This window comes from Podarcis erhardii, assembly GCF_964252035.2.
Source record: "Podarcis erhardii genome assembly, chromosome: 17".
Classification (NCBI taxonomy): domain Eukaryota; kingdom Metazoa; phylum Chordata; class Lepidosauria; order Squamata; family Lacertidae; genus Podarcis; species Podarcis erhardii.
The window spans coordinates 26,910,696-26,937,307 of record NC_138515.1 but is presented as its reverse complement, the minus strand read 5'-3'; the positions used below and the strand labels follow the sequence as shown (position 1 = coordinate 26,937,307).

Here is a 26,612-nt window from a genome sequence, read left to right as displayed (position 1 = left end):
AGCTCTCTTCATCTAGTTAGAAGATACTTAAACTACCTTTTGCTTTTGTCGTGGCCATGTGGCTTAGATCGTTTTGCACCTGGCACTATTAACCTGATTGGCATCATCTGTGGCACGGCCACCGGTTGCATGCTGTGTTCTGGAGTTATCCCATGCAGGATCGGTGCAAAGTTGCAGAACAGAGTTTCAGGGTGACAGAAGCAACCAACCGGAAACCCCCAACAATTAATTGCCGGGAGTAGCGCTGGGCGATATCTGGATTTCAACACTGGAATATATCACCAGCTAAACATCCTGATATGCCGATCTATCAGGATGTCTGAAATAAGGATGGAGCTACGCAGAAGCATTGGCTGGCTTCATAGTTTTTCCTGCATTGTGATTGTTGCATAGAACACACACACACACACATCATGATTCACAATATATTGCCAGGTCAAAAACTATGAAACCGATATTGTGATACAGACTTTGTTGTAAACAAAATCTGCCCTTTTTCCCTTATGGGGGTATCCAAGAGCCCGTATAGAGTCCTTACGTGTGTTCCCTATTGGTAGGAGAAAATAACAGAGGCCAACCAGAGCATATTGAGAAGCAAAGCAGCTAGTAAGCCTGATCTTTATTAAAGCTGTTGCAACAGGGTGCTCCCCTCACACGCAGGAGGACGGAGGAGGACCCAGAACAAAGGTGTGCCTCCCCTTATATAGACATTTTTAATTCCCTACTCTGGAGCTCAAGACCACCCCCACAAACATCAAACCTACATCACAGAAAAGGTGGTCTACAACAGAAATTTGAATGTTGTTGTTTTTCCTGTCTGCCAGGTTATCTGATAATGGCTTATCTGAGTGCCTTTCCTGGTAGTGTGGTCATTCCTTTGAAATGGTGATTACCCAATTCCTGAGACAATGGGAAGGTTCCCTCACCCCCCTCTCTCCTTGCAGAGAAAAGATTTGGTCAGTTTGGGAGGTTTCAGGATGGTCTTCCTGTTCTGCTCCAGACATGTGGTTTATATATTTATGTATGTGTTTGCTTTGAACATTTATGAACATTTATTACATATCGCGGGTGGCATTGTGGGTTAAACCACAGAGCCTAGGACTTGCCGATCAGAAGGTCGGTGGTTTGAATCCCCGCGACGGGGTGAGCTCCCGTTGCTTGGTCCCTGCTCCTGCCAACCTAGCAGTTCAAAAGCACGTCAAAGTGCAAGTAGATAAATAGGTACCACTCCAGCGGGAAGGTAAGCGGCGTTTCCGTGCGCTGCTCAGGTTCGCCAGAAGCAGCTTAGTCATGCTGGCCACATGACCTGGAAGCTGTACGCCGGCTCCCTCGGCCAGTAAAGCAAGATGAGCGCCGCAACCCCAGAGTCGGCCACAACGGGACCTAATGGTCAGGGGTCCATTTACCTTTACCTATTACATATCTAAGACCTTAAAATTCTTATAATAACTTCAAACTGGTTTTGGAAGATATATTGATATATCGCCTAGCCCTAGCCGGGAGTACAGATAAGCCCTCAGCAGACACCAGCAACAAATACCCACTACTGCCAGCCACCAAATCTTCAACATTATCTCCAGATCTAAGGAAGAGCCTTTAGGGTAGGAGAGGTGGGAAGACAGCAGGATTGATCAGTAAACAAATAAAAGGTTTCCACATACCCAGGGGAGGGGGGGGGTGAGCATAGATATGCTCCCATCGGCTTTTCTCTCCCTCCCTGCCACCACAATCCTACCTAGCATGGTTTGTTGTGAGTGTCGAGTGTTGTTAGGTGTCCCTCCCAGAGTTCCTATTCAGATGGGTTGACTGTCAACCCACTCTGGGAATTGTAGCTCCACTGAGGGGAAAAGGAGTTTCCCAACAACCCTTAGCAAACCGCAGCACCTATACCGTATTTTTCGCTCTATAGGAAGCACTTTTTCCCCTCCAAAAATGAAGGGAAAATGTGTGTGCATCCTATGGAGCAAATGCAGGCTTTCGCTGAAGCCTGGAGAGCGAGATCCCTTTCGCTCTCCAGGCTTCAGGAAGCTATCTGCAAGGGCTCTCAAGGCTTGCAGATAGCAGTCTGCAGCCCAAAGCCCGGGGAGCGCAGCGCTGCCTTTGCGCTGCTTCCCTGACCTGCTCTTGAATGCACCTTGAACGCACCTTGTTTTGGAGGGGGAGAAAAAGAGAGAAAAATTTTCCCTGTTCTCCCCCTCCTATGGTCCGGTGCATCCTATGGTCCGGTGAGTCCTATAGAGTGAAAAATACAGTAATTCCTTGGGAAAAGCCATGGCTTTAAATGTATGGTATGAAGGCATCCCTAATATTTTCTACAAGAACCATTAAAGCCCCTGGTGACTAGATTTTTGCATGTCTCCTTAAAAATAAGCATTCTTATTTGAACGGGGCGGGGGAGCAGTTAGCCAGCAAGATCAACTTGATGCATTCACATCCACTCAGGCAAGCAGAGAGGGCTCTTTTAAACCCCTCCTTTCCCCTCTGAAAAGCCTCACTAAACAATACAGCCATTAAAACTTGCATGAGACAAGGTACAAGCGGGTGGGGTGTTAAAAATGCCTTTGTCCGTGCATCAACTCTCAGGAGAAAAAGCGGAGCCAGGAGGAGGAGTCCATGGGACTGGAGATTGCGATGGCTGCTAACACAACCCTCAGGCTATATATCCCTCCGTTGGAGTTGAGAGTCGGGGAATGAGGACAGCGGAAGTGAGCAGGCAGATGACTATGTCTGCCAGAAATGACAGCAGCCCTCTTCTTTTTTGGGGGAAGGGACTAATGCAATGCTTCTTGATCTTGCTGTCCTGCTCAGATGTGAGGGCTCCGTCGGCTCACACACCAAGACAAATGGAAGTTTCCCAGCTTTGTTTGACCAAGGTGTGAAGGACACATGTTTGCGAGTGGTTGGTGCAACCATACTAGTGACAGCTTTTATCATCCCTGCAAACTGATAAGATCAAAACACACAAGGCTAGGTTCCAAAAATGCCCCCCCCCAAAAAAAAACAATCCTTGGGTTTACCAGTCCTCACTCTTTTTCTCATTTCTTTTCTGGGGGGAAAAATGAGATTTATGTTTCACCAACTGCCTTCCAAAGTCCTCAGAATGAGTCACAAAGCTTTAGGTTTCACAGATGTCACACAATTTTCACCTTGCAGGCGAGTGATGCGAGGCAAGGTTCATTTGGCCATTCAGAGCCCAACCAGGCCACTCTGAGGAACATGGTAAAGGTGACGGGACCCCTGACCATTAGGTCCAGTTGTGACCAACTCTGGGGTTGCGGCGCTCATCTCGCTTTGTTGGTCGAGGGAGCCAGCGTACAGCTTCCATGTCATGTGGCCAGCATGACTAAGCCGCTTCTGGAGAACCAGACCAGCGCATGGAAACGCCGTTTACCTTCCCGCCGGAGCAGTACCTATTTATCTACTTGCACTTTGATGTGCTTTTGAACTGCTAGGTTGGCAGGAGCAGGGACCGAGCAATGGGAGCTCACCCCAGCGCGGGGATTCGAACCACCGATCTTCTGATCGCCAAGTCCTAGGCTCTGTGGTTTAACCCACAGCGCCACCCGCATCCCTCTGAGGAACATAAAAGTATGCAATTTTTAAAAATAAAGTTACCAGGCACACATAATTGTGAAGACTTCACAGGCATAAAACACAGACTGAGAGAAGGGAGAGAGTGTAAACATGCATGCAGCCCAGCAAGGCTCTGTCTCAGCCAAGCCACAGCCTTGAGAGTGGGTGATGGGGGGAAATGAGAAGAGGAAAAAGGGGCAGCTGGAATATACATGAATTCTGAACAACAACAACCAAGGAACACATGCACACCAACAGAACTGGGATGCATGGCAGAGGAAACAGGCAGTTGCAGAATCCACAGGTACATACAAAGGGGAAGAGGGAGAGAAGCATAAACAAGGAGACACAGAGAGAGCACTGCAACATGGGATGGACTGGAGAACACACTGGGGAATCCACTGCAATGTTTTGCAGGACCAACAGGAAATCCAAGAGTTAAGTGATGCTTCCCATTTACTGTCTAGCAGTTCCCAGCTAACCCTACAAATTCTCACAAAACACAAAAATGCTTGCTTCTCCTGAGGACACCAACACCACTGTCCAAGTGAACGGCTGGTGAAGAATCAAGTTATATTCTGCGTCCAAGAAAGTCCTTGAATGTACAAGCCACGCGCATCGATACAGGAAGCAGTGAAGGTGCTGGAAGCATGTTGCTGAATTAGTTGGATTTTATACCAATGTTTCTCCCTCGGGGATGGCAGGTGGCGGGGAGGAACAGAGGAACAGGAACAGCTATTTTTTTGTCTAACGTGGGTGCTGAGTGATGGAAGAACAACACACTGAAGCAGATACTTTGCACGTTGCGGCACTAAAACTGTTCCAAGCAAAGGTTTTTTTAAAAAAATTAAGAAGTTCCAACACAATGCAAGTACAACAACAACTAATAATAATATTATTTAAATAGTAGAGTTTTATATTTATTGACCAGGAACCATGTCTCAAGAGGAGCCTTGCTTGAGACGGAGTTTAGGATTACAGCCCTACCCATCGGGAGGCAAAGCAATTTATGTGCATTGCAATTTTACTCATGCATCCTGATGGAACAAGAGATGTCGGACCCTTTCAATCTCCTGTATGGCCAAAGTAGAGAACAGGGCACATGGTACAACTGTTCTTGGTCTCTGGAACAGGGGACAGAAATCTGAATGGCTCCCACACAGGGCAGGGGGGTGGATCTGCTCTTAGAAACTTTGCAGGTCAGGAAGTAGGCTAGACTAAACCCTTCTGTAGTCATCAGAACACCAAGAGCATTCAGCCATGAAGTCACCTTGCCGTCTCAACTGATGCAGCCCAGGAACAGTTTCCTCACATGATCTGTCGTGTGTGCAGCCTAGCCCTGAGATATGAATCAAAAAGGTCCTGTATTCATTACAGGGGGAGGAGGCATTCCCTCCCTGATTACTAATCTTAGGACATTCATAGGATTATACTACCATTTTATTTCTTCCTCCATTCATCAGTTTCAACGAGCAACATTAAGACTTTTGATACTTCGGAGTTTAACGTTTCAGGTCGTTTAAAAGATTTATTAGAAAACGATGCAAAAAAAGGCTTACCAAGTCCCTCCATCGTGAGCAAAATTACACATTAAGAAGTACCATGTGACCCAGCCTTTCTGGACTGCGCCACTTAATGCAGGCGGGTAAAATCATGTTTGAACGCTTCCCTCCTCTCCATCTTTTAAAAACTCTTCCCACTCATAGGAAAGGTAGAGGTAGAATGAACAGAGCGCCAAAAGGGTGGCTGTAACAAAACCAAAATTCTGTGATCCCTAAATGACCAAAAAGTTCTAAGGCAGTACAATGCGTCCAAGGATGAGAACACCCCCCCAAATACCATTTTTCAGAGAAGTTGTGCTAGGCTGTTGCACCAAAACTAACCAAGAGTCCTCTAGCACCTTAAAGGTAAAAGTAAAGGGACCCCTGACCATTAGGTTCAGCTGTGGCCGACTCTGGGGTTGCGGCGCTCATCTCGCTTTATTGGCCGAGGGAGCCGGCGTACAGCTTCCGGGTCATGTGGCCAGCATGACTAAGCCACTTCTGGCGAACCAGAGCAGTGCACAGAAACACCGCTTACCTTCCCACTGGAGCAGTACCTATTTATCTACTTGCACTTTGTGCTTTCGAACTGCTAGGTTGGCAGGAGCAGGGACCGAGCAACAGGAGCTCACCCCGTAGCGGGGATTCAAACCGCCGACCTTCTGATCGGCAAGCCCTAGGCTCTGTGGTTTAACCCACAGCGCCACCCGCGTCCCTTGTCTCTAGCACCTTAAAGACCAACAAATTATATTATGGTGTTGGCGTAAGTTCTCGTGGTTTAGAGCCCACTGCATTAGATGCACAGAGTGTGATCTACAGTTGCCAAATATCCATTTGCCCATGGGAACAAAGCAGGGGTCAGGGGAAGGGCTAATGTGCCCCTCCTGGCCCCTCCGGGCCCCCACAGGCCCCACACCTCTCTCTCCATCCCTGCTGTATGTCCGCCTCAGGCGCATTTGCCTAGCAAGCATGTGCATTTAAGGTACTGCCTGGATGGAGGATGGCGACACTGAGGGTGTACATACAAAGCTCTGACTTCGGAGTGGCTTGGATTACAAAAGAAAGGAGTCCCACCCATGGCCCTGTTCACTTTTGCCTCCACCTCCCCGCACCCCTGGCAAGTGGCCCCCAGAAGAATGCATGGGATAGAATGCGGCCCTTAGGATGAAAAAGCCCAGCCCACCCCCGTGTATAAAGGAGACGGGTGGGAATGTATAATGTGGAGTTAGATGGCAATGGGATCCAAAAACAAACAAACACACAAGTCTGCAGCAATTACATCAGAGCTTAAATGTATGTAAAATAATCCCTGGCAAAAGCCTGGCCTGTAACAATTACATCAGAGTTTAGACGCATGTAAAATAATCCTTCGCAGCAGCAGCAGCAGCAGGAGGAGGATACCAACTGGGTATTATGCACACAGAGGGAAAGAATTATAAACAGTGGTGTCAAGAGAAAGTAACATGCAGTGCGGAAACTGTAGGTACATCACAGTTTTCCAAAGAGAACAGGGCATCCAGCAAAACCCAGGGACCCAGTGGGGCGATAGTGCGGTCAGGCAAGTCATTCCAAGCCAGGCCTTCCCTTCCAAAAACTCCCCTCCTCCTCCTCTTATTTAGGTGGTTACCAGAAAAGAGAGAGCAAGAAATAGGACACGTAAAGGCCTCGGAAGAACAAGCCTATGGGAAGAACAAGCCTGAGCAGCTTGGCTGGGAGACTTTGCACCCGTGAGGATGGCAGCAAGCTGGCAAGGGCAGGGAGAGGACTTATGTGAACCCTGGCTCCCCAGGGAAGAAGAAGAGTTTGGATTTGATATCCCGCCTTTCACTCCCCTTCAGGAGTCTCAAAGCAGCTAACAATCTCCTTTCCCTTCCTCCCCCACAACAAACACTCTGTGAGGTGAGTGGGGCTGAAAGACTTCAGAGAAGTGTGACTGGCTCAAGGTCACCCAGCAGCTGCATGTGGAGGAGCGGGGAAGCGAACCCGGTTCCCCAGATTACGAGACTACCGTTCTTAACCACTACACCACACTGGCTCTCTCTGTTACTCTCTCTGTTGGGAGTAAAACTCCCATAATCCCCAGCCTGCTTAGCCAATGGTCAGGGATGATGGGCGTTCAAGAACATCTGGGGTCCCCAAAGCTGGAAAGCTCAGAGCTACTCTGCGTACGTGAGCCCTGCAGAACGGCACTCGAAGAAGTATCTGGATGGATAAAAAAAAAAAAGCCAGGAGCAACCTCCTCTGAAGTAACAGCCATTGCTGGAAAATTGGCACAGCAAGAAAGAGGAGGGCTTCCCTAACTGTGGTCTGCAAGCCACCAGCGATTCGCAAGCTTCATTCAGGTGCTGCCTGAATGTCTGTGGACGGGATAGCTGCAAATGAGGCTCCCTTGCATTAAACCTTCTTAACGATTTTGACTGTATTGTTTTCGCTTCTTTTATTACTTGCACTGTATTTTATTACAGTGGTACTTCGGGTTAAGTACTTAATCCGTTCCCGAGGTCCATTCTTAACCTGAACCTGTTCTTAACCTGAAGCACCACTTTAGCTAATGGGGCCTCCTGCTGCTGCCGCCAGAGCACGATTTCTGTTCTCATCCTGAAGCAAAGTTCTTAACCTGAAGCACTATTTCTGGGTTAGCGGAGTCTGTAACCTGAAGCATATGTAACCTGAGGTACCACTGTATTGCATTATGATCTGAATTCCACGGAATGCAAGTTGTAACGCAATAGATAAATATGAAATGAAAGAAGTGATTACAAAATACCATTTTAAAACCACACAGCATCTAGCACAGCGCGTTACAATTACAGCAGGCAGAAAAACTGCCCTGGGGTGGGGAAAATTGCAAAACAACTGGGCTAGAAAGAAGGAAGTTCACTTTCTATCATGGAGAAGTCAGTCTCAATGCTAGCTGAAGTTCAATGATCAGGCTGCTAAAATTCAGTTAAGGGACTAGATAAACTTATGAAGCCACAAGCAACACGATTATTCTCTGATATCAGTCTTCCACAACCTGGTGCCCTTGAGATGTTTTGGATTATAGTTCCAAATGGACCACAACATCGCAAGAACAATCAGGTTGGAGAATGCTTCTCTAACTGACCCATCCCCAATAAAATTGGCTCCAGTGTGATGTCAGTGTAATGCAAAGTTGGGATCCGGCCTTGAAAATGGCTCCAGGACCTCAAAATAATTTCCTCATAGCTGGGCAGACGGAGACACAGGGCTTTTATCTGAGACACATTTTCTTGGGTTTACCTCAAAGGAGATTTTTTTAAAAATGTATGCACGCTTCCTCTTTATATCTTGAGAGGGAAGTGCTGTAACATTCTGACAGCTCTGCTGTGAAGTCAAGGACACCATGGAGTCCTTGAATAGCGGCCAGCTGTAACAGGGTGAAAATATTAAAGCTATGTCTTTGGGAACTCTGGGAGCGAAAGAACAAAGAAGACTCCCTCTTTCTCTCTCTCTCTGGTTAAATGCAATTTTTAAAAACACACAGACAAAAAGACAGACCAGCTAAGCACTTTGTCCAAAACTAAGGTCACATCTGCACCATACATATAAAGCAGTATCCTGCTACTTTAAACAATCATGGCTTCCTCCCAAAGGATCCTGGGAACTGTCATTTGATAACTACCACAGAGCTACAATTCCCAGAGTTCCCTGGGAGGAGGAATCCATTTTTAAACCACTCTGGAATTGTGAGGGGAATATGGAGTCTCCTGAAAACTCTCAGCACCCTTAACAGTTAACTACTTCCCAGGATTCTTTGGGAGAAACCACAGCTGCTTAAAGGGATAAAACAGTTTGCTTTAAATGTGCAATGCAGATGTGGAATTACACATTTAAAGGGAGAAGTTAAGTGGGAAAATATCTTCTTTCACCTCTGGTGGACATGCCCTAAGGTGAAGGTCTTCTGGGAAATGATATATAATGAGCTGAAAAAGGTATTTAAGTATACCTTCACAAAGAAACCAGAGGCCTTTCTTCTGGGCATTGTCGGCCAGAAGGTGTTAAAGAAGGATCGAACATAAGTGGGAAAATATCCCACAGGACTTAAGTCCCTCCACCGTTTTCAAATATAAATTCTAACACAAGTAGTACCTCTGAACATGTACAGAGAGCCTTCCACCTCATGGTGAGCCACTGCAATCCAGCCTCACATTTAAAATTAAGTAACAAGGCTTCCTTCAGGGATCCTACATACAGGCCTCTGCCCCGACACCTCCCACGTTAAAAATTAAGCCTTGTCTCTATGTCCCTTGATAGCAATCTAACACAGAGTGCCAAAAATAAATACATATGAAGCTTGGTAAAGCTAATTTATGCTGGAACTCCAAGCCACCACTAAATTTACATCATTGCCCAGTTCCTGCCTGTACCTGCACACTTCCATTGCTGCAAGAGGAGGCCACACCCAGGCTAAAAACAGTTTGGCTTGCTTGCTTAAGGGTACTTATTTGAGTTCCAGGCCAAAAAGCTAGTCCTTATTGCTAACAAGGAACTTTTATGCAGCCAAAGAACTCCTCACACAAATCGCGAGCGGCTCCACTGAGCCGTGTGGCATTCTAGAAGGGCCAATTACAATTGAATTCAAGTCAATTACCAGGACACAAGAAGATGAACCCCTTCACTGGAAGTGCTTTTTAATCCCTCCCGGGGCGAAAGCATTCTGACAGCCCCACATAACACAGAGATCATTGCATTCATTTATACTGAGCAGGACCAGAATTCTACGCAAACGCCCATTTCACAGAATCGTAAGAGTTGGAAGAGACCTTGAGGGTCATCAAGTCCAACCCCCTGCAATGCAGGAATATTTTGCCCAATATGGGGCTCGAACCCACAACCCTAAGATTAAGGGCTTCGTGCAGGACTGAGCTGGTCCAGCAGGCACAAACTAACTAGAATCCCGAGGAGAACCTCTGTCTTTCCGACGCTGGTCTCGGGCACAGCTTTGTCTTTTTCCCAGTCCCAAGTGGAACTGAAGGAGCACTTACCTTCACAGAGGGAAAGAGTCACAGCTGCCGGGATCTCCCCCACTTTCCCTATCTGGGCACAAGCCCCCGACGGAGGGGGCGGAAACGTCTGCTCAGAAGCATTTTCCGGAGCCGATCCGCCAGCCTTGAAGGGGTTCACTTTGGGCTTAGGGGCAACAACGGGTGCAAATTTCTTCTGAGGGCTGTAGAAGCTCGGGGTGGAGATGTTTATGCTGACTGTGGATGTCATGCGAGTCCCCGGGGCCCCCGACGAGGCCATCCTGCCGCGGAGTGGATCAGGACCTATGGAAAGGAAGAGTGCCGTCAGAGAAGAGCAGGCAAGTGGGAGAGGTGGAAACAGGGCAGGATCTTTTGCGGAGAGCATGTAAAGGTGGTGGCAAAGGGGTGTTTTGTGTGTGTAGGGGGGTTGTGCATGCATGCATTCTTGCAAGCAAGCACAGAGCATATATTAAAAACGTGGATCCAAAGACCTGGAAAATCTACTCCTCCCTCTGGGGCAATAAATGGCAAAATAGGGGCCAGGCCCCAACTTCTTCCCTGTGTACACTTTGGAGCAATGCAAGCTCTATTTTGAGAAAGGCGGAGGAGAAAGAGAGAAGAGGATCTAAGGGGGGGGGGGGAGAGACACACATTACAGGAGAAAAGAAACCCACAGCGCAGGAGATGGAAAGGGGACAGAATTCTCAGTAGCCAAAACAGCCGTTCCAAGGCTGCGTTTCAAAAATAAAAATAAGAGCGACTCCGGAGCATTCCTTTTTGACTTTGCAAAGCAACTGGGGAGGGGGTGGTCTGCTACACAGAGCTTTCAGCATGGCTACGGTTCGCTCACAGGCTATCATACACACACACGCATACCCCGCCCCTTAAAACATCTCCGTCTAACCCCCCCCCCACCTCTGCTTTTGTGTTACCTCAAGGCCCCTGGCCCCGGCTGGTCAACGTGGACCGTTTGCAGCTGGAACAGAACAAAAGGAAACCTGGCGATGGAACCCATGCCATGGCGGTGTCTTCAGCGAGGGAGCCCCTTGGTGCGCGCACACGCATGCATGAACACACACAAACACACACACACTCCTCCTGCCAGAGGTTTGTCCTCTTTTCTTCTGTCACTGTGGCCAGAGACAAGCATCCCCGTTCAGCATCTCTGCCTGCTCTGCTGTGCCGCCTCCATGCCTCCCTCCCTCCCGCATGCACAGGAAGCAACTCCAGGATTCAGCCAGGCTCGCTGACACGTTCCTGGAGTCCCCCGCCTCCTTTCCCAGCTCCAGCTACACACACACACAGGCGAGAGAGACCGCCCATTTTTCGCAGGGGCAACCAGAGGCACAGCACAGGAGGGGGGAGCAAAAAAAAGAAAGACCCCTTCTAGCCACCTAATAAAGTGGCGCTTTATTAAAGGAGAAGCTGACTTGGGAAAGGGCAGCCCAGAATCCCCGGAATTGTACAAACAGGCAAAAAGAGAGAGAGTCCTAGCAATACAAGAATATAAAGACAAAATGCAGAATCCTAGATAGGACATTTTGCCCCAGTATCTCCAACACTGGAGGCATGTGCCATATATATGTTTCTTTTGAACTTCAGCACATGCGGACGGTCAACAATAAATGGTATGCGTTTTTTCCGTTGCATGTTATGATTTTACTTTCGTTAGCATATTTCAAGAGGCCTCGGCATGGTCTCCATTCCCACCTTGCCACCAACCACCCACAGAGAGAGAGAGAGAATTTTACCCACCAAGGATTGCAAATATCTTGTTCTACTGGTACTTCCACAACATGCTGGGCTCTACGAAGGTTGAGAGAGCAGTCCAGCAAAATGAGTCTGCCACCGACATTCCCCTCAAAGTAAACAAAGGTATTGGGAGGGTCAGCACAGCCCACCCCAACCTTGGGGCCCATTTCCAAGGTTCTTGCTGACTGAGCAATTCAAGTTTGCCAATGACACCCATCAACTTCCAATGGGCTTCACAGCTGACCCCCAAACAAAACGCAACAGGAAGCCTATCGCCGCCTGGTGGGGGGGGGGTGTCCCAACATCATACAAGACCCTTCCTGACCTCCTCCAGTGCAGTCCTTCCCTATAACCTCCCAGTTGAATCGCTGAGATTCACAGAATCGCAAAGTTGGAAGGGGACACAAGCTTCGTCTAGTGGTCCAATCCCCTGCAATGCAGAAATCTTTTGCCCGATGTGGGGCTCAAACCCACAACCCTGAAATTAAGAGTCTCGTGCTCTACCGACTGAGCTGTCCCAAGGCCCAACTGGCCACCACTACAAGACATAGCTCAGTTGGTTAGGGCACGGTGCTGATAATACCAAGGTCCAATCCCTATATGGGACAGCTGCATATTCCTACATTGCAGGGGGTTGGACTAGATGATCCTTGGAATTCCTTCCAACTCTATGATTCTATGAGAGTGAGTTCTATAAGTATTTCGTGTCGCCAGGCCCAAGCTGTGGAACACACTTCCAGCAAACAGCGGGCACCCTCCTTTCAGATTTTCAGGAGTCCCTTTGCAGCTGTTTAATTTGCTGGTCACTTTAATGACTGTCTCTATTGCTTCTAATTGTGTTTTACCCACCCACCCTTTTAATACCCTCCCAAAAAATATTTTATGATATGGGTGTGTCAATAATTTTATAAATAAGCAAACACACTTGGTGCCAAACTCCCATCATCCCCAGTCAGGATGGCCAATGCTCAGGAATGATGGGATTTGTAGTCCGATGACATCTGCAGGGCACCAAGTTGTGGGAAGACAGAGCCAAGGCCTCGAACGACATCACTGAAAGCTTCCGCTTGGACAGAAGGCAGAATTTACTGATGAGTCCATGGGCATCTTCTACATGTGGAAAGACTGGAACCAGCCTACTCTGGAGCCTGCCAAATCTCTCCAGCATAAAATCCCATCACAAAGAAATGCACCAGGATACCTTGTTTCCCACACAGGACTTTCCCATTAGGCCTTCTGACTTTCCCAGGATTCGGCAGCTTCCTGCTACATTCTGCCCTTGGCGAGAGTTAAGGCCAGTTCACCTCAATCTCAAGTGATTTTTTAAAAATCCCTTTGCTGGTTTAAAGGCAAAGTATTGGAAGACACAAGATTTGCCCACTCTGGAAGAATGGCAGATGCAAGTGATAGACTATATGGAATTGGCAGAAATGACTGGCAGAATCCGAGACCTGGGAGAAGAGTCGGTGGAAGAGGACTGGAAGAAGTTCAAAGAATATCTTCAGAAACATTGTAAAACGTTTGAATGTTAAAATGATGTTGGATATAAAGTCAATACGGCATCAGTGACATAGTTAAAAGGAATATGCAAAAATGTTTTAAAAGAAAAGGGTGAAAAGACCAGAGCAAAAACTATGTCGAAATTAAATAAAATGATACAAGGGACTCAGTTATAAAAAGTATGTAAAAATGGATCTAAAAGGAAAGGGAAAATTGAAAATGTAAAAATGGATCTAAAAGGAAAGGGAAAATCGGAGACATAATAGGTTGAAATGTATAATATTTAATAAGAGCTGAAAGAGGGTAAGGAATTGCTGAATTTGATTGTGTAAAGGGGAAGACAGAAAAGGGAGACGTGAGGAAGTCAGGAAAGAGGGATATAAAGATAATAAGCAAAAAATTAGATTTTTTCTTTTTGTTCTTTGTCTTTTCTTACTTTTTCCTATGTCTTTTAGTGTACCTTTTTGTTTTGTTGGAGTGTGCTGTTTTACATTGTTTTTTTCTATTGTTTTGTTGGATTGTGATTATATAAAACTTTAATAAATATCTTTATAAAAAAATAAATCAAGGCAAAAGGTTTTGGTAATCTTAAATTTGCAGCTTGTATTTGGTGCATTAACCAAAAGGAGGAAAAAATGGGAGAGCACAACATAGTTTCAAAGGCAAGAGTCAGCTGCCCCATGGAGACACTGAATTGCATAGACCGGGCAGCTGTTCCCATCTCCTCAACCTCAGGACAACACAGTTTCCCCACTTGCTCTCAAGCAGCTGTCCTGCTCATCTTACTCTTTCTCTCCCTTGCTAGTGACCTCATCCCCAGCTCCAACCCTAGAGAAGTCAACACTCCTTCTTATGATTTGCAGCCAGTTCCTTAAGTGACACTTAAAATGAAGTGTCCGCAGATGAAAAGGGAGCCGAACAGGGTTTCAAGGAATCCAGATATGGGAGCCATTGAGAAACACTTGGACACAACTCAAGACATGTGTATCGCATATCAGAAACCAAAAGGGAGAGCTATGAGATGCAGGCAACACACCCACTGTTCACATGGACAGGAAAGACTGGGGCATGCCCCAACGAGTTTTCAGGTTTGCCCAGAGGGGAAAATACGTTCCTGGACTCCAGGACAGCTCCAGCACTACCTCATCTTGCAGTTATTTGAGAGGGATTGGGCTGTAAAGCAGCCAAGCTGTTGCCAATAAGCAGAGATGGCCCTGACAATGTTCTTGGGACGACAGCCTAGTGACTTCCAGATGCTGGTTGGACTCCAACTCCCATCAGCCCCAGTAGGCATGGCCAGTGATCAGGGAGGATGGGAACTGTAGTCTAACAGGATCTGGAGGGCACCAGGTAGGGGAAGGCTGCTTTAGGGAGAGAAAAATTTTTAAGCAGCCTATGCTCAGGAAACATTTCTTCCTATGGCCATGTTCTCCCGCTTCCCAAAGATGCAAGTGAAACCCTCTAGATTTCTGCATTAGAGGCCGATGGCAGCTGCAAAGAGCAGAGCTTTCTTAGTGGTGGCACCTTCCTTAGAGAATTCTATTCGCAGGGAACCACACCATTGTGAGAATTTGAAGACCAGTTAAAACAGGTGTTCCTTGGCCCATTGTAAAGGGAATACCTGTTTGTAGGTGTACGTGTAGTATTTAACGTGAAATGTCAGATTGCTTTTATAGCTCTTATGTGTAAGTCACCCTGAGAGCCTCTGAAAGGAAAGCATATATAGCGATACCTCGGGTTAAGTACTTAATTTCTTCCGGAGGTCTGTTCTTAACCTGAAACTGTTCTTAACCTGAAGCACCACTTTAGCTAAAGGGGCCTCCTGCTGCCGCCGCACCGCTGGAGCACGATTTCTGTTCTCATCCTGAAGCAAAGTTCTTAACCTGAAGCACTATTTCTGGGTTAGCGGAGTCAGTCTGTAATCTGAAGCGTATGTAACCTGAGGTACCACTGTATGTTGTTTATTGTCGGTGGTGGTCACTAGGAGCTGCTGGAAATGTTAAAACACATTTTAAATAAAACACTCATGATATGTTTACAATCCAAGTATTTCTGCCTGGGGTGTTGCAGGGCAAGAAGTCCAATAATATTGCCCACCACAGTTTCTGCCAGTTAACTATAATCTCATTGTGCATTTCTTTTTTAATTAATATTAAATATTTCTTGGTTTACAAAAATATGTACACTCTTTTTTCAAGTTGTGTTTTCTACAGATCAGTTTCATTGGTTGCGAGACATTAATGTTGCACGCAGTTATCACAGTCCATCTCATGACGATTTAGGCACGCAGTCAAATCAACTGGCACCCACCCACTGAACCTTCTGCAATTAAATAGCCAACGGGAAAACAACAGTTAGGAACTGTAGGGCTGCATCCCTGTAGGAGAAGGAACAATTTTAGCAAATAAGCCTATTTATTGAGAGGCCTATTAAGTGCGAGATCTCCTGCAGAAACTTTTTCGGGACTATGCAATCAGTGGCATGATGGACAAGCCCTGTTAAATACAAATTATGATATAATCTGGCTATTGTAGGCCTCTCAATAAAGGGATTAACACCAGGCTCGTGTGAGCTGGTGCAGAGTGAATTCTGACAGAGGGGAGGAACGTTGACCGGGAGCCAGTTTATACACTGAGCAGAAACAAATGGTGAAGCTTTAATGGGCTGCACCATTTCAGGCAGTGGGTGAAGAATGAATGCTCTTTGATGGCAGCGCTCTAAGCCTAGAAAAAAAGCTGTGTTCAGCCTAGCCTTCCCTTCTGTGCTAGCTGTCTAAGTGCAGGAGGGTTTTCTCGGGAGGAAATCAAAAACGCCATCATACTACCTGCAGTGCATTAAGTTTCACAGTCCTGCAAAAAGCTTTATCGCTTGGTTTTGCAGACTGTATATAATGGCCATATAAATCTTTTGGCTTCTGCCATTCCCAATCAGGCTCTGGAAATGCACGAGAAATGTCTGCCTTGCCCTTCATCATAAGATCTCAGATCCTGCTTTGAGCACGGTTGGACTAGATGACCACCAAGTTCCCTTCTAATTTCTATAAGCCCACAAGCCACAAATAATGGCTGGTGTGTTATGCTACGATTGGTGGGTCACAGGTTAGGCAGGTATATGTGTGTATGTGCCATCATATAGTTTAGTCACTAGGTGGCACTGGGCTTAATTAAAGCATCGGGGTGGAGTCAGGAGTTTCCTGTTTGGCTCTTATTTTAAGACATACTGTAGTAAACGTTGTGGTCTAGCAGCTTGGCTAATGTGTCTTAAATAATAGCAGGTCTACCCTAGAATCAGATGTTGAACTGGGCAGATTTGTGCATTCATCTAACCCTAAAGAGATGCAGCCCACACACATGTCCTAAATTTAGCAGGTCTGTTTAACACAGCCCAACATTTTAGCATTTGAGGCATAAAGGCAGCTCATGAACTATGGCCAGTAGGGAAGTGAAACTAGCTAGTTGTAGCACTGTTAAAAGTCAGCCAGCAACATCTCTCCCAACCCTAGACCACACCCCTTTCTGTAAAAGGTTGACATGATCTTCCACTGATGTAGAAAATATTTGTTGTTTAGTCGTGTCCGACTCTTCGCGACCCCATGGACCAGAGCACGCCAGGCACTCCTGTCTTCCACTGCCTCCCGCAGTTTGGTCAAACTCATGTTCGTAGCTTCGAGAACACTGTCCAACCATCTCTCACACATATATATGGAGAGTCATACCAGAACTTTGAGAAATTAACGCAGCAAACTCTCCGTTCTGTTTTCCAAAGGCTGTGATGGCTGCTCGAAATAACTCCAGTTCCCTCCTTCTCCCATAATGTGCAAACTCACTGGTTGAGCTTTTAAGGTTGTCCAGGATCACCCCAAGGCAAGAGTCCCTTTTGCTGGATCAAACCAAGTTTCCTCCAGCTCCTCTCTGAAGCAGGGGCCGCTGAATTAAGTTCTTTAGGGCGGGAATAAATGCACCAGCCTTCTCCTGTGGGCTGTGCACAGCATTTGGCATTTAAAGGTAGACTGCTTCTGAACAGAGAGGTTCTCCAGTGCTAGCTTGGCAAACACCCAACCAGCTCACGAACAGGATGCAAGATTCCTGCTATACCATTCCTTCCCTCTCCCCACCCCCCACCCCGCGCCTGCAGGGATCCACTGTTTCTAGGGATCTCAGCGCTTCTTTTCTGCTATGTGATCAAAAAGCAGTAAAAAGTACTTTCTTGTGTAGACCGTAATAAGCTGGCGAACGCGCGTGTATAGAAGTAACAGTGCGGCCTATGCTCAGTCTAATGCAAGCGGCTGACACGTCCACACCCCTTTTCTTTGCTAAAAGTAGGGGAAAAGTCTGGCCGAAAAGAAGTGGACTGGAAGTCTTGATCCAGCCAGCCAGCAAGCCAGCCTCCCTGTAAAGGGCGCGGACACATCGCACCAGTTGCGTCGCCCCCTCCCCGCTGCCGAACCTGGCGGATTCTTGCCGCTACTTCGCCTCAAACATCTGGAAAAATGCTCCGGGCCGCGGCGGGCGCACACCCCTTCCTGCAGCTCCAAAGCAGGCAGGGAGCAACTCCCAGGCCGCTTCTCCGCTTTCAGCCGCTGCCAACCCTTTAACAAGAGAAAGGAGGAGACTGCCGGAGGTATTTCCCTTCAGGAGGGGAGGGGGGCTCGCCAGAGAGACCGGACGGCAACGGCGCGGCGCGCCTCGTCACGGTTTCCCCCGAGGAGGAGGAGGAGGGGGGGCGCTCGGCAATCCTGCAAATCTCTCGCCCACGGGAGCGTTACCACCCTATCGCGATCCTAGACTTCCTCGAGAGTAAACCCCCCCCCGGCCCCGCGATCCAGGGCACTTTCGAGGAAACGCGCCCCTAGTTTCTCGCTCTTTTCCCAAATGCCTCCGGCGCTGCAACTTTACGCGCGCGTAAACTTTTACGCGCACTCAGCCAAGCCCCGCGTTGCAACGGGGATGTGCGCAAAAGTGGCCCGCTCGAGAATCCACCCGGCCCGCCTGCGCCTCCGAGGAGGTAGGGGCACCTAGCCCTCCCTTCGAGCACGAGGCACACGTTTTAAAAGCTCTTAAAACCACAGTAGAGTTTCCGGGGGGTGAGGAGGTGGAGATAAGCCCGGAAGGTTTCTCCAAGGAGAAGGCAGCCTTACCTAGAGGGCAATGGTCTGGTCCCAGCAGGAGCGGCGGCGGCGGCGGGTGGCGCAGCTTTAGGGCGCAGAGAAAGAGAGCTGCCCTCGGATCCCCGGGGGACCTGAACGAGGACTGTGCGCGCTGCTGCTGCTGCTGCTGAGGATCGCAGCCTCTCCTCGCGACTCCTCCCCGCGGCCAGGAGGGTTGTGCTCGCCTGGCCCGCGCGCAACTTTCTGAAGCTGCCTTGGCCAAGAAGGGGTGTTGAAGAAGCTCGGAGGGGGCGGAGGAAAAAGGAGCTGCTGTAGCCCCGACACTTCCGAGCTGATCGCAACTTTTTCTTTTCTTTTTTTTTTTAAGGGAGCCTCGCTCTGCCCAAGTTGTTTGACCATAAAAGGAAAGAGGCTGCTCGGAGCGAACAGCTGAGCTCACTCCTCGGGGAATGTGGCAAGGAGGGGAGGCTGCCGGCGACCACGCAGAAAAGGAGGAGGGGGCTTCCTCCCCTCCCAAAAGGCTGCAGCCCCTCGATGAATCCGAGCCTGGGCATGTTTTTGCTCTGTGGGGCCCGGCGGCCCGATGCGGTGTGGGGGCCGCCTCCTAAGGCTAACCGCGTGCGCAACGCCGTCTCCCTTGGGCTTCCTCGGAAGTAAGCGGCGCCCGCCTCCCCGAGTTCACTAGCCCCCGGTAAAGTGGCCATAGGCTTGGTGTTCTGCTCGATCCCCCACTGAGGATCTGTTAAGTGTTTTTCCCAGTAGGTGAAAGTTCGCCACGTTAGCGCCCCAAGCCTAAAAAACTGCTGAGAAGGAAGCCTCGAGACGAGAGTTCAGTAGTTTAAGGATGCGTTAAGATTGCAGTCCGGAAGGAATGGGAAAGGCGGCAGCACACAGGTTAATGCATCTCCGTTTCTCTGGCCAGCCTTTAGGTGTTTCATTCCTCCCCCAGCCCTTTTCGTGGCCCCTGTCCCCCCCCCCCACGGCCCTCAGCTCAAGGCCCTGGTGAGGTTTATGGTTTCCTTCATACTTTTGCTGATCTCTTCCCCTCACCCATTCTCCAAAACCACCTTGACTCTGGGTGTGTTTTTCCCCCCTTATGCACATCTTGAGTTCGCCTCCTGCAGCTTCACTCCCTTTCTCCCTCTAGGAATGACTTCATTTCCTTGGGAGGCGCGCGCCCCCCTCCAAAAAGCTGTTCTTGATGAGTCAGGGTCTGCCTTGGCTTCTCCTCCAACCACCCACCCACCCACTCCCTCCCCTCCCTGCCCGAACCAGCTGCAAGGCTAGCATCTGACTCAGAATTTCCTCTTAGAAAACTGTGAGGAAGTTTGTTCTTTCCACATACAAAAAACCCAGTGTTATCATGACCCAACATGGGGTTTTTTTGTTTGTTTGTGTGTGTGTGTTGTTCTTGTCCTCTCTAGCCTGGAGTGCGAGTTCAGGGTACAATAGGAACTCCCTTCCTAACTTGAATGGTGCCATTCAGAAGCATCAGGAATCATGGAGGTCTCCTGACATAAGGGCCACAAAGGGGGGTGGGGTGGGAGGGATACAGTTCTCCGAATATATCTGTGGTGTTTCTCCATCCTGGACTGCAGCCCACAAGACGTCGTCTATTTCCCATTCCCTATTTGTGGTTTGCTTCTGGGACCCCCTTAGGTATAGATTCATTTTTTCCCCTACAAAGAATTCACCTATGCAATGCTGTCTCTTTAATTTTAGCTGATGGAGTCTGTGAGGTCTGCATTTCTATACAGTGGTACCTCGGGTTAGGTCCGTTCTTAACCTGAAAATGTTCTTAACCTAAAGCACCACTTTAGCTAATGGGGCCTCCTGCTGCAGCCGCGCCGCCGGAGCAAGATTTCTGTTCTCATCTTGAAGCAAAGTTCTTAACCCAAGGTACTATTTCTGGGTTAGCGGAGTCTGTAACCTGAAGCGTATGTAACCCGAGGTACCACTGTACAACCTTGTCTGTCTTGCACAATTCAGGTGACTAAGAAAGACTGAGAAATCCTGTTCCTAGCTTGTGCTGGAGATACACCACTGCTATGCAAGCGAAATAAAATAAAATAAAGTTACAGTGTTTACACAAATTAAAGACTTCTATGTGATTTACAAAAGGCAAAAGACTCCCAATGCCTGCTCAGTGAGGGAGGGGAAATAAAACACCAATAAAATATATAGAAATGGGGAAATAACCAACACACCCAGCCCAGACTGCCTCTGTGTCAACATGTCGTGTGGACACAGTGGCAGCCGGTGAACTGAGTAATAGGGATGCATCCTCAGAATTGCCACAACATGCAGAAATCCTCATGCTCCCACCGGCACAGCTAGTAAGTGATTTGGCTCAAATCCCTTGATGCCAATCCCTGCCATTTTTGAGCGCAACATCTAAAGGGGAGCCCGTACAACATGGCACCCACGTGGCTTCCAGGGCAAAAGGAAGCCAGTCCTCCTGGGACAAGGGTTCAAAAGCCCCTTGGGAGTGGGAAAGACAGTCATGGCAAGCTGCCCAAGGAAGTGGGGGGCAAAAGAGGCAAGGAGAGCAGCCTACCAGCACACATGGACCACATGGACTTCCAGTGGCCTTCTGCCTGGGGCTGGGAAGCAGGACTTGGAAGCCTCCACCGGGGAAAGGGAAGAAATGCCCCCTATTAAATGCCTTACAAAGAACAGTCCCATCAAGGGCAAAAGAAGGTGATCTCCTCCTGGGGCTTGGATAGGCACCGCAAGCCCCACTCGGCCACAGCAGCACACAGAGATCAAAACACACCCTGAGGATCTTCTGCAGGGGTTGCGAAAGAATCTCTAGGTGGGTGGAACAGCTTATGTTTCACAGCAGCCATAGCCAATGTGGTCCCTTCTAGATGTTGTGGGCTGCAACTCTCATAAGCTCTGACCAATGGCCACGCTGGCTGGGACTGATGAGAATGGGCATCCAACAACATCTGGATGATGCTGCCATGTTGCTATTTCGAATCCACAACAGGAAAGAGGTGAGGCCCTTTGGTAATTTGACACACCAAAATTTGACACGCACCCCCCTAAATATTTCTTGTTTTCACAATAATTCCCATAGATACAATTGCTTTTTATAGATCTCAGTAGGTACCCGTATAAATATAGGCTTCTTCTTGTTGTTTTGTACCCTCTTGGCTCGGGGCCCTGCGCAGGGGAACTTCCTGCACTGTCCTAAATCAGGCATTGCCCCCCCCCCGCCGCAATGGGGACACCTGATGCAGTCAGCAAAACTGCTGCATAGGCCAATAACTAGCCCTGCTGGCCCCCCATGACAGCTCATGTGACCAGTCCACCTCCCCTGCTCTGTGGTTTGATAGGCCAGCCCTGCTAGGCAGCATGATCCCGCCAAATGCCATTCCCCTATGGTATCCTTACCTCATTGTCCCTCTCCTCCCCACATGGCATCTGGGGGCAGCATCACCCCCAGAGGCCTATCCCATTGCAATCTAGAAAACCTGAGTGGCCAGAGAGAGAAAGGACCCTGGACTGCATCCGTCCACTCTTAAAATCACATTCTTATAGGTTTGCAGGGATCCCCAAATCCCTATAAATTAATAAATGGTAGGACTTGCCGATTAGAAGGTCGGTGGTTCGAATCCCCGTGATGGGGTGAGCTCCCGTTGCTTGGTCCCTGCTCCTGCCAACCTAGCAGTTCGAAAGCATGTCAAAGTGCAAGTAGATAAATAGGTACCATTCTGGCGGGAAGGTAAACGAAGTTTCCATGCACTGCTCTGGTTCACCAGAAGCGGCTTAGTCATGTTGGCCACATGACCTGGAAGCTGTACACTGGCTCCCTCAGCCAATAAAACAAGATGAGTGCTGCAACCCCAGAGTCGGTCAGGACTGGACCTAATGGTCAGGGGTCCCTTTACCTTTAGGATATTGATTACGTGAAGGGAGAGATACAAGCTGCAGAGGAATTCATGGGCTAGCCTATGTAAAACGACCTGGCCAAGCTTGGACCATTAAGAAACAATACAGGGCCATTGAGGCCATTGGCAGTGCAAGAGAACTGTCCCCCCCCCCCCCGTCCTGAGATGTGAACAAAGTCTGGGGGGTTGGAAGTTTGTCAGGGTAACTGAGTGTGAGGTGACAGGAAAAGAGAGTAATTAGCAAGAGTTGCTGGGAAGAAGAAGGACTGGGATCCATCTTGGGCAGGCTGGCTGAAGGCTGGCTGGGAGAGATGCCTTGGATTCCAGCACTGAACTGCTTGGGAAAACAAGCCCCTCTTGAGATGACCATGCTGTAAGATCTGGACTCTCTCCATGAAGACTGAAAGTGGAAATGTGTGTAATTAAACCATATTTCTTAAAGCTACAACAGCCTCCGTTGTGTCTCAATTCTCCAAAGGAGCACAGACTCTGGTTGAGGGCCAAGACCTCTGGAATCCTTTGCAACAGCTTGGCAGGGATATCAGTATCAAACTAGAGTGGAATAAAGTGTGTCCCTCCCCTTCCCTTGTTTACTTCTCTGCGTACTCCTCCCAGGAACCCTCAGCGCTTGGGAACGGAATTTGGTGCTGGATGTTTGTGTCTGGAGTCCAAAGCGAGGTGCCTGTTAGGGTTCTAGGCAGCAGAGGGTTAGCAATGTGCTCAGGTATGTTCTGAGGCCTTGTTGTTTCATGCAAAGTCCTTTCTCCATAGTGTCCCTTCTCCGCAGCCTCCTCACCCCATGAGCTCTGAGTCTGTGCAACCTGAGAGATGTCAGAGAGATATGCAGCTTTATGTCATTCAGCTTTATGCCGGTACTATACCAACTGCACTGGCTCCCGGTGGAGTACAGGATCAGGTTTAAGGTGCTGGTTTTAACCTATACGGCCTAGGACCCTCATACCTACGGGACCGCCTCTCCTGGTATGTCCCATGGAGCAGGCTTCCTCAACCTTGGTCCTCCAGATGTTTTTGGACTACAACTCCCATGATCCCTAGCTAGCAGGACCCAGTGGTCAGGGATGATGGGAATTGTAGTCTCAAAAACCTCTGGAGGGCTGAGGTTGAGGAAGTCTGCCATAGAGGACCTTACGGTCTTAAAACAAAAACATCTTGGAGGTCCCGGGCCACGGAGAGGTTAGGCTGGCCTCAACCAGAGCCAGGGCTTTTTCGGCTGTGGCTCCAATCTGGTGGAACGCTCTGTCACAAGAGACTAGGGCCCTGCAGGACGTGACATCTTTCCGCAAGGCCTGCAAGACAGAGCTGTTCCGCCAGGCCTTTGGCCAGGGCACAACCTCACCCCCTGCTTTGGCAATCCTCACAGAGCCCAATGGTTGCCATTAATCTGATTTGAACTGATTTTATAATGAAACGATTTTAGAATGTTTTATCATTTTACTGTTGTTAGCCGCTCTGAGCCCAGCTTCGGGGCTGGGGAGGGCAGGATATAAATAATTTATTATTATTATTATGCGCTCTATCATCTAAGTTCTGCCCTCTTTGTATGGGGTCTATAGTGGTGTGCTGCAAGTGGGTGTTGTGTCATATCTTATGCTCTGTGGTGATGACATGAGTCAGTTGTGGGGCTTCCTCTTCTTTTAATCCCCTTTCTGTTGAAATCAATGGGAGATAAATTTGTTGTGCTGGGACTGGGGTTGAATTAGCAGCGGAGGTGCTGAATGAAGGGGTATCGGATGTGGCATAAATGTGCTCCTCCCTTGGTCTTCCCACCTGCAACTCGGCCCTGTCTGTGCTGTTCCACCAGCGTATTTCTTATGGCGCCAGCACACCTTGCGTTCTGTCAGCAAAGTGCCATGTCTGCTGCCTCCTAAAGCGCCTTCGCCATTAGTGAAGGATTGCAAACCATGCTTTGCACCTCCCCAGTTAAGGTCAGCTGCCGTAGTGTAATGGCAAACAGTTCTGAATAAAAGCGGAATTCTTTACACCACGAGTGGGTAGCCAAGGTAGTGCCCTCCCTATGTTTCAGACTACAACTCCCATCATCCCTGCCTATTGGCCATGCTGACTGAGTTGTAGTCCACCATTTGTCTGACAGGCACCACATTGGCTATCACTGCAATGCACACTACACTGCAATGCACACTACACTGCCTGTATTCCCCCCCTTTTTATTTTGACAAAGTAATAATAATAAATAAGAATAAAAATGTGCGCCCCACCACCAAGACCATTCCATTGTAACTATCCAACCTCCCAGAATTTCAACACCTCTTGCGATGGTTTGACCCCTTTCTGTTTTAACAGTACAAATTCTGCAAACACCTTCCATATCTCCTCAAAATAATTTCTCCTGCATATTCCCCATCTTGCCTTAATGGCACACTCTAATTCATCATTGATAGCTATATCCCACACCTCTTTATACCATTCTTCCATTTTATATTCGCCTTGCCCCTTCCACTTCCTAGCTATCGTAATTCATGCAGCTGTCAAAAAAATTGTGAGCAAGTCCTTCATAGCCTGCAAACCTTCCACCCCGTCGTAAATTGAGAATAATGCTACCTCTGGACTTTCGGTCATCTTTAACCCAGTGGTTTCTGTTATCTCATTAAACACCCTTTGCCAGAAAAATTGTACATATTTACATCCCCACCACATGTGAACATAATTCCCAGTTTCCTGGCGTCCCCTCCAACACCGTATAGTCCTTGTTTATTTGATTTAATCTGACTGGTGTTAAATACGATCTCCAAACTAATTTATAATAATTTTCTTTTAGTCTTATAGACAACATTTTCAATGTACGATTCTCCCATATTTTCCCATGCCTGTATTTCAAGAGAATGACTGGTGCATCGCAATAAACAAATAAGCTCTCCAAAATACCCACTTTCAAAGGACTGTGCCCATTGTAAAAGGTAAAGGTAAAGGTAAAGGACCCCTGACAGTTAAGTCCAGTTGCAGATGATTCTGGGGTTGCAGCGCTCATCTCGCTTTACAGGCTAAGGGAGCTGGTGTTTGTCCACAGTTTTTCCTGGTCATGTGGCCAGCATTACTAAGTTGCTTCTGGCGCAACAGAACATCAAAACCAGAGCAGCGTGAGGAAACGCCGTTTAACTTCCCGCCGGAGTGGTACCTATTTATCTACTTGCACTTTTTGGCATGCTTTCGAATTGCTAGGTTGGCAGGAGCTGGGTCTGAGCAACGGGAGCTCACCCCGTCGCAGCATAATTCTCAGCATAATTCACTGTTCTGGGGTCACCTTTTCGCAGTCAACCTCTCCTAGTGATGGCTCTGCAAGTTGCCACGGCATGGTTCAACATTCTTGATGGAAAAACACAGCAGAATGACTCATTCTCAGAGGAAGTGGCAGATAGTACGTTTCTACATGAGTTACTATACTCCTCTGTGGGCTGGTAGTTCCTGCTGCTGCGAACTTAAAAAAAGTAAACATTTCCGACTGTTAAGATGGAAGTGTGCTTTCGTTTTTATGTCAGAAATCTGAAACTGAAATCTTCCACAGGGATCAAAAACCTGAGAAATACTGCCCCATAGATTGTGGTATTTATAATTACAGTGCAACAAAATATGTAAGAGGCAAAAAAATAATAATTTAGGAACGCAAACAGCTTTAGATCTAAATGAGAAAATTATCCTAGAGAACAGTTAGTTTATCACCAGTAGGCAAACATTTATCTCAACACGACCACTCCCTTTCTGATACCTTGTCTCCTGCCCTGATCTAGACAACACCGGAAAGGGTGTGTTCCAAGGAACTAAAAGACTTTAAACTCTTGTTACTGGCATGAGACAATTGGTTTAAAAGATACCATTCTGCTTCTGAAGTCATTGTAATAGTTTGTAGCCCCCTGCTGGTCAATGTATTTTGTACAGTATCTGAAATGTGGTCTGATTGGCACCCACGCTAGTCATGGCATTTCTTTGCTTACCTGATTTGCCTTCCTGTACAGCTCCTGCGAAGCTCAGAGAAAGGACGCAATGAGGTGTGTCCAACCATTTTCCTCCCATGCTTACCCTATATATGCCGACTTGACTGCTTCAGTCAAGCTATACTCCTTCAGACCTTACACTTTCAAAAGTGCTATATAATTTGTGTTCTGCATTTGCTAAAAATCAGTCTGCTAGTCTTTTAGCATGCTCTGGAATCCCTCACCTTCACTGTTCTGCTTTCGACACCTGCTAATATTTTGTTTTGTTTACGCAAGCCTACCCAGACATA

At 47.9% G+C, this 26,612-nt stretch overlaps 1 protein-coding gene across 2 annotated transcripts in view; it reads right to left on the bottom strand.

Moving 5' to 3' along the window:
• Nucleotides 1-18,724, bottom strand: part of ZYX (zyxin) — a 30,217-nt gene extending 11,493 nt beyond the window's left edge. The window contains exons 1-2 of one of the 2 annotated variants that reach the window (XM_081845189.1): nt 18,489-18,724; nt 10,121-10,402 (exon numbers count right to left, since the gene is read on the bottom strand). In XM_081845189.1, coding sequence (XP_081701315.1) covers nt 10,121-10,379 — 259 coding nt within the window. In that variant the 5' untranslated portion in view covers nt 10,380-10,402; nt 18,489-18,724. The remainder of the gene's footprint in view (nt 1-10,120; nt 10,403-18,488) is intronic. The other variant, XM_081845190.1, reaches the window with a different exon arrangement.
• Between the last annotated feature and the right edge of the window lie 7,888 nt (nt 18,725-26,612).